Genomic DNA, 13,307 nt, shown 5'->3' on the forward strand with positions numbered 1-13,307 from the left:
TCCATGCTCATATTTGGAGCTGCTTGGGCAGCCGGTGCCCAGGAATTTCCCGTCATGCCTCCCTGGGCGGCTGCGGGCCTGTCACTTCACTTGACCGCCGGGCGGAGGGGCTTGTGCCTCCGGAGCCTTACGCGGCTGGCTCTTTCGCCTGTCTATGCGCCGCCAGGCCTGCCTGCTGCAGCTGCTGCTCACCTGGTGCTTTCTGGCGGCAGGTAAGGGAGCGCTTGGCCCGCCGTCTGTCTCCCGCGGCGGCTGGAGTCTTCCCTCCGGCCGCGCCGCGAAGAGTTAGTTGGGAAAGGCAGGGGCGGCTGCTGAGGGCGATGGAGCCACCCCCGGGCCTCGCTCGCAGGGCTGAGGGCGGCTCCGGGACCGGGGTCGAGGGGGATGCGTGCCGTGGGGCCCGGGAACGTGTGGGGCGCCTGCTTGGGCTCGCCTCCTGACTCCCGCGCTGGCAGGCGCAGTTCGGGCGGGGGGGCGGGCGGGGAAGCTTTGCATCCCGGATTGCCTTGGGACTCTAAGGAAGCGGGGCTGGGCGAAGGAGGCCGCCTTCTTTCTTATCTGCTTCAAGGGGGGAGGGGTTGAGGGGGCGAGGGGAAACTCCGGCCAACCAAATAGGGCGCTAGTGCGCGTGTCATCCGGAGCGGGGAGAAATAAGGCCGGCGGGAGTCCGTTTGCCCGGAATATCTGGAATGTTCAGGATTCTTTCCGACGGCGCTTGGAGCCTGCGCTCTCACTCACTCGTGCTTTCTCGGATAAACGGCTAGGTATTTTTATTAGTCACTATTGAAGGTTATGAGATTTCAGTCCCACTATCTGTTAAGGTCTGGCCTATTCATCCCCCTTGGTTGTAATTCTTATTTGTGCTAATGTTGATTCCTGACACCAGAAGAGAGTGGCTCTGCATAAGATGAACAGAAAAAACTGGGGCACAACCCCCCCCCCAAAAAAAAAAAAATCTTTTTCATGGTATAGAAGCCATGGTATAGAAGCCAAGTGTAGAATGACAAGAAAATAATATGTAGATTAACATTTTCATATAAAGTTCATATTGCAAGTAGAAAAACTCCCAGTCAGCAGAGCACTTTGAAACCACTATCTTCAACTACAAGGCAGCTGATGAATCCTGCCTCTTAAATCCCTCTTTTCTCAAGCAGACATGTTTGACAGACTACAGTGGTGTTATGGAATTATTTTAAATGCCTGCTGCGTCAGGGAATTCTAGTATTCCTTTATTCCTTCCCTAGTGGTAATGTCACTGCCTAAATGCTTCCCAGTTGCACGGAGCACAGGAGGATAGATGCTTATTTTTTGAAATCATATTTGAAGGTTCTTTTCCCAGTTACTACAGCTTGAGGACTGAGATTGGTGAGCAAATCATGTTGTCCATGTTGAAATGTTTACTTGATTATCAGGCTTGGACACTGTCAGAGAACTATCTTGAATATTCCTAAAAGTAAGCTGTTTACTGAAAGGCAGGTTAGATACAGCAGCTACAGCAGCAAATGCATAAAAATATAACAGTTACAAGTGGCCATTGAAAAACTGTTTTACTGTAAAACATTTGCAGGTTAATTAAGTTATGTTCAGATGATGTAAAATATGAAATGATAGGCATTTATCTAACTAACCTGGAAGTCCCACATATTTGAGCCTATTCTCAGGTAAGTGTACAATCACCATGGGTCACAGTGAAGAGCCAGACTAAAATTCCGTCTTGGACATAAATGACATTCATAAAAGATGATAGACCCCCCCCCCCTTCTCTCACACACACAACACTGACTTTATCCTACTGCCCTAGCAGATTTGTTGAGAGGCTTAAAAAGTACTGAGAGCTCCTTGGAGAATGAGCAGAATGAAAATGCAACCAGTAAAATGGTTCAGGGTAGCTAAATCTTACCAGATCTTGGAAGCTAAGCAGTATCGGCCATGGTTAATACTTGACTGGGAGACCTCCAAAGAAGTCCAGGGTTGGCAGTGGCAAACCACTCTTGGCATGAAAACCCTGAAGAATCAGCATAAGTTGGCTGTGACTTGATGGCACTTTCTGCCACCAAAACTGATAGAAACTGTCACCCTCCTTAAAATTTTGAGATGTGCCAGTAACTTCTGTGCATGTATGAAAGCATGCACAGAAGCTACTGGCACAAACCAGAATTTTTAATGGACATTTAGTATGAGTTCCATTTTCATTGAGCCTGCTATTCATAGAAAATAAATTGATTTTTAAACATTTTTACTGGCTCCATTTTCTGCTTATCACTTGTGTGTTCAGGATTAGCCCTGGGGTCAAAACCCATTATGGGTATTGTTGTAGGTTTAGCATTGTATGGTGCACATTTTGTAATTTCAGTGATTAGCCTATGGGCTCTATCTATGTTTTTAACTTTTTGACTTTATAAGTTGTGCATTATAAATGCTCATTTAATTTATATATTCATATCTTGTGGACACCTAATCTTTAGGTCCTGATTCCCTCCAGGGAAGTAGAGCTGCAAAGTTACAGAGCATTTTGAAAGTATGCAGCAATTAGTTATCTTTATGGGTGAGGCACAGATCCAGACTCACAGCGCTTTGAGGTTTAAAGGAAAGTAATCTTTACTGGGAAAGATTATTTAGAAATACATATTATATTTATCTGCTTCAGTCACCTTATTGAAGCAGAGTACAAAAGCTTAAAGAATAGTTACAAACCAGCAGATTGCAAGCCTTTATAGCTGGGCTGCAAGCAGACTACATCCTACACATCAGCAGATAGAGAGAGCTGAGAGCCTTAATGGAAGATTCCCTCCATCCTTGCTAACAAAAAAGCTTCTATACATGAAGAGACAGGAAGTGGGCGGGAACCCAGCTTAAACAAAGAGATCTCCCAGGCACATGGAGTGGAATTTTCCAAGCACGTGGCTTCAGATTCTTGCAATTTCACCATTAAGCACTTGATGGCACTAGTGAGCACTTAGGTACTAGGGTTGGGCGCTTTGGCACCCAAAGTGGCCAGTTGCTCCCGATGCAGCCAGTGCTGTGGGTGGGAGGGGAGGTCCGGGTGTTGGAGTGCCAGCGGGTGCACACACGCAGACGTGGAACTCCCCCATGGCACAGCACTGGCTGTGTCAGGAACCAAAGCGGCTAACCCTAAATTAGGTACAGCCCACCTGCTAAACAGCTTAACAACAGGCCTTCAAGGATGACTTTCCAAATTACCTGCTGATTGCAATTTCAAAAATTTGTGTAGCTAACAGAGCCCGTTGAAGTTTGACTCTACGTTGTCATAAAATAGGAAAGAATCTGAAATTTCTGGGATGCAGTGCAACAAGTATAAGAGAACATCTGGGTTAGTTTCTCACTAATTTGCCAGTAGTTTTCATACATGATCATCAATCTTTTCCTATATGGGTTGTCACTTTGAGATGTGCTGTACTTTAGTATTTGGTGTGGTATGTTTATATCTAACTAACAAAATTCAAGTTGTTATGATAGCGACCCTTTAGGTGAAGAAGGTACAAAACATCTCTGGGTGCTGTGTGTACAGATTTACATTGTGCACACTCCCTTCTGGGATTCCTGTCAATGAGGACAAGTTACCGAGTAGCACAAAAGTAGGTCAGGTTTTTGCTCTCATCCTCAAGTACAGTGCTTTGTTCTTGCCTGCAAGAGTGAATTGAATCACTTGTTTGGGTGAAATTGAAACAGGTTCATTCAGGGACACTGCTGAAATGGGGCTAGCTCCTCTCTCTGACCTCAGCCCATGAAACTCAAGCCTACTACTGTTTTATTCGCACTGTCCCATTTTGTATTCTCTTGCAAACTTCCCTCTACTGTGTTGGAAAGGCTATCATTCCCAAAATATCTTTACTTTTCTACTTTGGTATGGTTCTCTTTCAACACAGATCGCAAATCATTGCATGATTACTTACATTGCATTAATTGTACTGGTTAAACTTAAAGAGTAGAATTAGTTTTGTGTGTGACTGCTTAAATCAGTTTTACTATAATCTTGCCTAAAATGGTAAGCAATTAATTAACTGAACCAATTAAGGTAGCGTCAAAGGAAATAATTGCTATTAACTTAAAAAAATAAAACAAAATCTTATTTAATCCCAGAAAGGTCTGGTTTAATCTAGGCTATAATCATTGCTTTAGACAATGAGTTAATCCATGACTTCAGTTATAGACACAGACTCCCAAAAAAGCAGAAGCAGATCTTGCATGGCCTTGTAGCAACTCCTGTTATTACTAGGCATGGAACAAATAGGGAGTTACCCAAATCACTGGTTTGTTGCATACAAATCAGTGCAACAATAAACTAATATCCCCAACGCATAGACTAATATCCCCAACACATTTTTGTAACTTTTTCTTCAACCCCTCCACCCCATATTTCTGCAATGAAACATATTTGCCAGATGCTGCCATACATCCTTTCAAAAGCAAGACTTCTGTATGTGATTACTTTTCTCCTAGTTGTCGATCTCCATTTGTGTTACAACACCAGCAAGTGTACTCAGTGTGGCCCTTTTATATCTTCTGGTCTTCCTAGACCCAGGGTCCTCTGTCATAAAAGAAAATGAATCTTCTAGTGCAGTCCAAAGCAGATTTATTCCAGTATAATTCTGTTGTGATTGTCTCATTGGTAGCCTGGCTTGCAACATTCTCCTCTTCTCCCTTTTATCTTCATCACAACCTGGTGAGAATGGCAGAGTATGGATTCAAACAGAGAGAAACAGACCTATCCACTGGCAATATACTAATATATTCATAAAAGAAAGAAAAGTGTCCTATTTTTGTAGTTTTTCTTGTTTCTTTATTCTGTAGGACTTCTGTCAAAACGGAATCCAGGTAATATCCATTTTCACTGAGATTCTTTCATCAGTGACAAGTCCTTATACATATTAATAGTATAATACTGGCCACAGGCTCACATAGGTATGGGGATACCGGTCTGTATTGACACAAGGAAAACTACAAAAATAGGACACTTTTCTTTCTTTTATGAATATATTTATTGCCAGTGGATAGGTCTGTTTCTCTCTGTTTGGTTTAATTATTAGACCGTCCTTCTTATACTCTTGTAGTAGTATGGATTCTAGCCTTAGTCTTCCAGATCATAGACACTGCACTACTCTGGCACCATTGAATTCAGTGAGGTTAGAATGAAGTAGCTCTGTGTAGGATTGCACAGTGTGACTCTTTGTGTCAAGTAGAAATCTGAACATTGGTGACCCATGGCCTCCACCACCATTTTAATGTCATCACCAGGACGCTACTGATGCTCAGTTATTTCTGTTAATTCATGGCCATCCGTCAACACTCCCAGATCATCTGGACAAATGCTTGGAGGCTTTGATGGACTGGCTCAAGCAGAGTTGGCTGGTGATGAATTTGGCCAAGACAGAGGTTCTCTGGCATGCATTGAGAAAGGTGATACCTCTCCCAGGACTTGATGGACCCCAACTAACCCCAGTGTCAAGAGCTTAGGTATGATACTGACTACTTCCTTTCAATGGAGGCCCAAGGAAGACAGCTGGCCTCCTATCTCTCAGCCTCAGGCCTAGCCAGGGCCACCCATGCAATGATTACCTCTAGATTAAATTTCTGCAACTTGCTTTATGCAAGGCTTCTCTTGAGACTGCTCCAGAAACTCCAACTGGTCCAAGATGCAGCAGGATGGGTCCTCACAGGAACCCAGGGGAGAGCACACGTGACACCGATGCTTACCCAGCTGCATTGGTTCCAGATTGCAGACCAGAACAGGCTTAATTTGTTGGTGCCAACCTTTAAAGCCCTAAGTGGTCTGGGACCCAAGAGTGTTGATATTAACAGAGCAAGATCTGCTTAGGATCCATGGCCCAAAATAAGCGAAATTGGCCTTGAACAAGGTATTTGTGGCCTTGGCCCCAGCCTGGTGAAATGCTCTGTTGAAAGACATCAGGGCCCTGCCGGACTGTTTGGGGATGGAGATGACTGTTCTAGATTTTTATGTTTTTACTGTTATATCATTGTATTGTTTCCCACCCTGAACTCCACTGGAGGTGAACTATGGCCATTTAAAAATGCTGCAAGGGCATGACCCTGATTGGTCCTGCAGCTCAGTGGAACCAGTAACCTTCTGGGTGCCATAGCAGCTGTTTTAGCACACGGAAAGGCACAGAGGAAGATGATTGCCTTGTCTGGTTGGGCTGTGAGTCTGATCAGGATTGGGCCATCATGGCATTTTTATAGGTTCCAAGTTCACATCTCAAATGACAGCAGTGTCCATGAGCCAGACCCCTGGATGCCGTAATCTCTCCTTTGATCCACTGATGAAAGAAAGGAAAACTCAGAAAAGACCCAGACCATCATCTGCCTCCTTTCATTTAGTAATTTTGATTTAATTATACAGTTAGAATACTGCTTCCTGACCTTTACAATGTATTTGTAGTTTCTTGGGAAACTTCAGATGCAGCTGAAGTTCAGTCTTCACTCATAGTAAGAGGATATGCAATCAATAATTGGGCTTTAAAAATAGCCTTCAATAACTGCAATGTCATTAAAGGACAAAAATGCGTTTCTTAGGCATAAGATGTAATTTTAAATCTCACTGTGGGGTGACTTTTGATATTTGGCAAAAATGAGACAAGAACTTGTTCTGAGCACTGCCTAACAGTGTCAACTGCATAAGGTGTTCTCAGTCCTTCTGACACAACTTGCCACACAGCCCTAGTGCCCTCTGCAAAATGAAGATAATATTAATTACCTGCCCTAAGTCTGCTTTGTTGTGGAGGCTGCTAAGATTCCAAGTGCATTGTATAAACTTTAAAACTTAAGTGCTAAATAATATTGCAGTTGTTAGGAAGGTTTTTTAATGCAGTTGCGTGCCTGCTGGGGGGGTGGGGGGAGGATTTACCAGAACACTTTCTGCATCTAAAATTCAGACACAAATGTTCTTTGTGTGGAAATATCGTGGGCTGTTGGCTGAGGTCACCCTCAGCACTTTCATTGACTTGACAGTTTGCCACAGCTTTCAACAAAGATATCTAAAAAGTTCAGAATTGAGTATAACTGATTCCATTCTTACAGTTTTCCTTGCTGACATAAGTGTATCGTCTGCAGACATCCCATCCCTGCGTATCTTCCCATATAACCACTTGATGTGGAGGTTGAACATACAAAGCATGCCTCAGAGCAAAACTGTATGGGGACAATTCACCTCCTCATGTTAATTCATTAGTCTATTTCAAATGATAAAAGATCTTCAGCTTTGACCATTTCATCAATTGAGCATAATGTGTAATTCAAAGTTGAGTAAGCAGTACTTCTGGGTTGTAGAAACAACCAATAAGGGATGTTTATTCCATAATAAATCTGATAGTTTTTATGGTGTCACTGAAGGCCATTCCACACCCAGAAAATGTAGTGAAAGGGTTACCTCTTGTAGACGCTTAAAAAAAAAAACATTTTACACGACATCATTAGCATTCAGCATTCTGGCAGCAAACTGGTAGCTACATCCTCCATTTTAAAGTGGTAGTTGGGGAATCGCATAAAATGGATTCCCCCAACTATATTGTGCGAGTGGGAGGAGAGCAACCAGCATCCACTAGCGAAATAGCTATGCGTAACCAAAGTGGCCAGAAGTGGCGTGATCTCTGTCTCCAGCGCTTTTTTTTTTTTTAGCAAGCTGCCTGGTGCAATGAATACGCGTTGCTTGATCCAGGCAGAGAAAAAAAAAATATTCACCCACCAGCTGGCACACAAAGCATGCCTCTCAACCCCCCCCCCCTCAAAAAAAATTGGGAAAATAATTACTTTTATTCATCTTCAAGTCTCATAATTCCAAAATGGGGTGGCATTAAAATATGTACTGTACATCTATGATTAGATGCATAGGCATAGGAATGGAGACTTTTTACTTTTAAAAAAAGATTGTTGCATCGCTTTCACTTTAAAACTGGGAGAAAGGTGATTGGCTGGCTGTCATGATTGACAGGTGGGAGGAGACTTGCGGGCATAGCAAGTCCCTCTCCTCCACCATTTTAACCAGCCATGCAGAGTGCCAGGAAGCGTGAGAAAGTGGGAGAAGCAAGCAAGAGCGTGAGGAGGTGAGAAATGGCGGGGTGCGTGATTTTTTAATAGCGTTAAGCAATTGCGCTGGCTTAATGGTATGTTCTTAGATGTGCAGAATGAGCCTGAGACCCCTTTTTGTCTCTTACGTTAGAAAGGGGTAGGTGGGTTTCCTGAAAGTAGAGCCTCAGTCAGACAAAGGCTCTTCCCTTGACTTGTTCTCACCATTCTTTGTAACACTGTATTCTCAATAGAAAGGAGTGGCAAAGTGCTCTCCTCCCAGGGCTAGGCAACGGATCACTTGGGAGTGACTAGTCACTTTCCAGGCAATGCAAAGCAGCTGCCCACCTCTTCTCCAGAGCTGTGGTAGTAATTTTTTATCCTTCCTTTTAAAGCTACCTCAGCAGCTATTGTCCTTTTTCTTTCATGTGAAGTAAAATGTGGCACATGCAAGCATACACCCTTGCTCTAGACAGGAGAATGACAGCACCATCACCCTTCACATATGCCTCACCCCTACCTCCTTCACCCATGCATGCGTGCGCTCCCAGTCTTTACACTTTCCCTGTGAATCAAAGCTGCTGTTTGTCTCTTTATGGTAAACATGGAGGGTGTGCATATTTTTATCCTGTGGGAAAATTGGTATAGTGGTTGTAGTTTGCTTTGGGAAAATTGTAAAGGGAAGGTTTGCCCACACAGGCACCATACACTTATACAAGCTGCCATTTTGTGCCTGACTCTACCCATTTTGCTGCCATTTTATGACTGTTAGCTCCCAAGGCTCTTGAAAAAAATAAGTAGCTCCCTGATATATAACATTTGTTCTCCCCTGCTATGGTCATTCAAAACTGCCCACCAGCTATAGGAGCCATGATGTGTGAATGTCCCCACACCCTTTCTGATGACAGCTCCAGGATAGCAGGTTAATTGACATCTTCAACTTGAGAAATTCCTAGTGGTTGGAGAGGGAGGCATTTGGTAAGGGGATAGAGTTCCAGGAGTATGTGATGCAACAGAATTTGCCCTTTGACACGACTGTTTCCTCTGGGTGGACCTGTACTGCAGTGTGGAGATCAGTTTTAATTCTGGCAGAACTCGAAATCCCAGTGGGAGCTCCGCTGAGGGGTTTCTGATATTTTTCCACCCCTAAATTAAAATCACCCCTTAAGCACTTTCCTGATTGCAGTTTTGAGGTTGCAGATTCCTGTGTCAGAACCTGGAGACCATGCATCTTAGCAACAATAGGCCTGAGCCTGATCTTTGCTGTGCCTGTAGCAGTTGACTTAGTGAAGAATGAGATTGTGAGAAACCACAGCTCGATAAGCAGTACAAATGACAAGTCTGTGGGAGATATACTGTTGAGAAACAGGATTAAAGCTCTCTATTTCTTTTACCCCCACATCAATATGAAACCTGGAGCCTGGATCATCTGCTGTTGCCCCCTTTCAGCATTGCATTGTTCTTTTCTGAAGCAGCACACAATAGCCTATTTATTACAACCTTTATGGTGGGCAATATCTAACACAAAACTGGTCTTTGACATGATTTAATATGCTGCTTGACCCAGGTTTTTAAGCTAGAAACAGCTAGGGGAGCAATGTTCGACCCACTCCAAATCAGGCACTTTGCATGTGGGAACTGAGGAGAACCCACAACTCTTGCTGACAGCTACACGAGGTGGGGACCTCAGACCCAATATGTGTATTCCAGGCTTCCTGAACCATGAAACTCTGGGTTTCTTGATGATCCTGGAATGGTTTCCCAAATGGGTGGGAGTTAATTTTTATATATTATTTAAATTTGTTAAACATTTATCAGGTGATAAGACCGTATATGGACATGTTGACCCCCCCAATGGCCAATTATGGGCCTGGAGGGAGGAAGGGAAGGGTATCTACACAGCTATGCTTCCCAACTATATTCTCTACAAAAGCACCACTGGGCAGCAGCAGTGATTCCTATTGACAGCAGAGAAAGGCCCCACAGTAATGGCTTTAAACTACGTATACAATGATACCAGCTAGAAATCAGGGGGGCAAATTTCACAGTAATGGAATAGGCTTCCTAAGGAGGGGGTGAGCTCCCCCTCACTGGCAGTCCACAAGCAGCAGCTGAACATATTTATTTATAATTAGATTTCTATAAGCGGTCCATTGCCGGCTACGGGCAATTTATAATATTTTGTTAACATAGTTCATAAATAACCTTAAAAACAATAAAAATAACAGTTTAAACAGTTAAAAATTACTTATTACCACTACAGGAGTCAACCACCATTGATCTTGTCTTCTGCTTCCTCTTGTCCCATTCTGGGGTAGGGCCCATTCCAATGATCTCAGTGATATCATTGTTGGTCATTGGCCCAACCAAATGCCTCTTAAAAGAGCTCCATCTTGCAAGCCCCAGAGCTCTTCTGGGAGTTCATTCCACCAGGTAGGGGTACTTATCATGGATGATTTAGGCCAGTGGTTCCCAACATTTTTCAGGCTGTTGCCCTTTTGGCTCCCAGGTCAAATTCCTAGTGCCTCCACCACATACAAACACATACCTCTTTTGTTGTGTTAGGTTTACTGCAAATTCAAAATATATTATATTGCCTATCCTTTTGTTTGGTTGGGTTGCAGCAGCCATATTTTAGTCTGGAAAAAATATATAAGTGCTTTGTAAAAGTGATTTGTGAAATTCACTTTGGATCCACATTGGGTACATCTTCTGAAGCTGTCATTTTTGTCAGGAAACTAAGCGGGGTTGGTCCTGGTCAGCACTGGAAACCAACAAAAAAGTCCAGAGTCACTGCTATGCAGAAACAGGCAATGGCCAGTCACCTTGAAACATCTTTTGTTAGGAAAATGCAGCCTCAGCAGGAAGTCAGACTGCTGCCCGCTGCTTCCCCGAAATTTCTCACTGTGCCCTAATGCCCCAGAATTCCTAACCGCCCCTCTGGATCCTTCCACTGTCACCAGGGAGTGCACTGCCCACTTTGTGAACCCTTACTTTAGGCTTATCCCGGGGGGTGGACAAGATGACTCTATGATTTCCTCCCATTCTTACTCATTTGCCTTCTTATGTAGATTAGGCCTGGTATGTAGCAGTGGGAGATGAGCACAGGGAAATGGGGGACAGTGATGGCATGACATCATTTCCAGGTGAAACATGGAAGTGGTGTCATACCTTTCTAGTTATTTTTGGAAACTCTTTGGTGATGACCATGTCAATGACAATGTGGTGTTCCTGCCATCCATGGTTATGTTTACCTGAAAATGGAGAGGGATAAACAATCTTAATCTGAATAAGTAAACTTCTGCCAGTTTCTGCTGCGTTTGGAAAGCAGACCAGCAGAACAAATGAGGACATTTATGCATTGTGAAAAAATGTTTTCATCTTCTGAGCTAGAACTGTGCTTTGGTGACTTCTTTCTTGAATGGGAAGTATAGTAAAATAACAATAAGGATTGACCTCAATTCCTAAAAAAACTGGACTCTGATTAGGAAACACTGTTCACTACACACTTGCACGCTGCAAAGATACTACACTACCTATATGTACATTCTTTTTTATTTTGTAACATCTGATCTGACAAAGAGTTCTGGGGAATTTGAAAGTTTGTACATTGTTATGTGACATTGAGTTGTTCCTAATAAAATGTATTACATGGATTGTGTGCTTGGCTTCTTGCATTTTTCTTTTGAGACAGCATGGCTATAAACAATTTGTACTATGTACATGTGCTGGGGCTGAAGAACTAATGCAATGATCTGGGAATAAAGCAGTCAATATAGTTTCATGAAGGCAAGCTTACCTTTCCCTTTCTTCTTACAACTTTGGAAAGTTGAATAGATTATTTCCTAGCTCTTGCTATGCAAGTTCTACTCCCCTTTTGCTCACTTCTGATTTTCCTTGTAACCTTTTTGCTGAGCTATCCACACGGTGGTGCTCTGCTACTTAGCTAATAGGAAGAATCACATTAACCATAAATTACCAAAGGAAAAGCATGCGTGAGGCCTCTACTTCTGGGGCACCTGGCTTTTTAAATGGTAGAATGCATCTTTGTTCTTTGCCTGACCTGAAGAGTGACATCACTGCCTTTCTTCCTGTTGTACTGTAGCTGCTTGACTCTCAGGCTCTGACACAAGCCAGATGGCTGCGATTGGTAGGCGCACAGGCTCCCTGGTACTACAGTTGATGAAAAAGAATAGGAAGACGTTTTATGATCAGCTGCGGGAGCACAATAAGACTGCAGCTTTGCTAGGTAATTACATTTTCACTGCACACTTTTCTTCCTGGAGGTGAAAGTTGCTAGGAGGAGGAAAATATCATTTTTTTATTTGTGGTGTTGGGTATGCACAGACCTTTGATCTTTTATTAGTCAGTAGTCTGCTGCAGAGGAATGTTCTTTCCCCTTTTCCCTTTTTCTAAAAAGGAAACAAAAATGCTGTTCTGCAGTCACTCGTGAAAATGACATGTTTATTTATGTTTAATGGTTCTCTGAGTAGAGCTTACCTTTTCCTCCTCCTGCTTTGTCTCCATTTAGTAACTTGCAAATGTTTTGTAGTTGGATGAAGTCAGTGTTCAGGCATGTTAATACAAGCAGTTTTTCTGTTAGATGTACCCTAGAGTGATTTAGTAACATATGTACTGATGCTTGTTACATCCTAGTGTTTAGTGGGACCAGAAGAGAGAACTTGTCAGGACTTCCTCTCTGCTTGAGGGGAGAAAAATACACAAAATCATTTTTGTATCCTTTTATGTGCATTTACATTGCATCTCACACATGCAAATATGTGCAGCTATGCACACATTCTCATTGTTCTTTCAGACAGGCAACAAAAATCCACTACTACCCATCAGGATCTTGTTTTTCTTTAAGTTCAGCAGAAGTACCTCTGCAAAAACAAGTCTGGAACTCAATTGTATGATTATTGTTCTCCCCTTCATTCCTTTTAATGTCGTGGGATCCTTTTTGGCCAAGACAGAAATTCAGCAATAATAATAATATGGCACATTCCAAAAGGAAGGGGGACTGCCCAGATTCTTGTACAAATCAATGAGAAAATTTGTATCTCTTTATATTGTTCCTTTCAACTCTGGTTTGGCTTTAAACAGTGCAGGAATCTGTGGAGCTTTATGAAACATTTCTGCTGCTTTCAGAGAAAGATGTGAGGTATGCATGCATGAGCAATATACTGCAAATTTGTAGACAAGTATATTAAACAAAAGTAGCACAAGATAATGTATGTGGTCTTGCACAGCTCACAGCTTCATGTTCA

General features: G+C 42.9%; 1 protein-coding gene across 7 annotated transcripts in view; it reads left to right on the forward strand.

Moving 5' to 3' along the window:
* Nucleotides 1–41: 41 nt before the first annotated feature.
* The window catches only part of MSRB3 (methionine sulfoxide reductase B3), an 80,509-nt gene continuing 67,243 nt past the window's right edge, over nucleotides 42–13,307 (forward strand). For 2 of the 7 annotated variants that reach the window (XM_077338710.1, XM_077338714.1), the window contains exons 1-2: nucleotides 72–212; nucleotides 12,146–12,289. In XM_077338710.1, coding sequence (XP_077194825.1) covers nucleotides 12,178–12,289 — 112 coding nt within the window. In that variant the 5' untranslated portion in view covers nucleotides 72–212; nucleotides 12,146–12,177. Of the gene's footprint in view, nucleotides 213–12,145; nucleotides 12,290–13,307 lie in introns of those variants that run through there. The other 5 variants (XM_077338711.1, XM_077338716.1, XM_077338717.1 and 2 more) reach the window with 4 other exon arrangements.

Source organism: Paroedura picta, chromosome 5 (genome assembly GCF_049243985.1).
Source record: "Paroedura picta isolate Pp20150507F chromosome 5, Ppicta_v3.0, whole genome shotgun sequence".
Lineage (NCBI taxonomy): Eukaryota > Metazoa > Chordata > Lepidosauria > Squamata > Gekkonidae > Paroedura > Paroedura picta.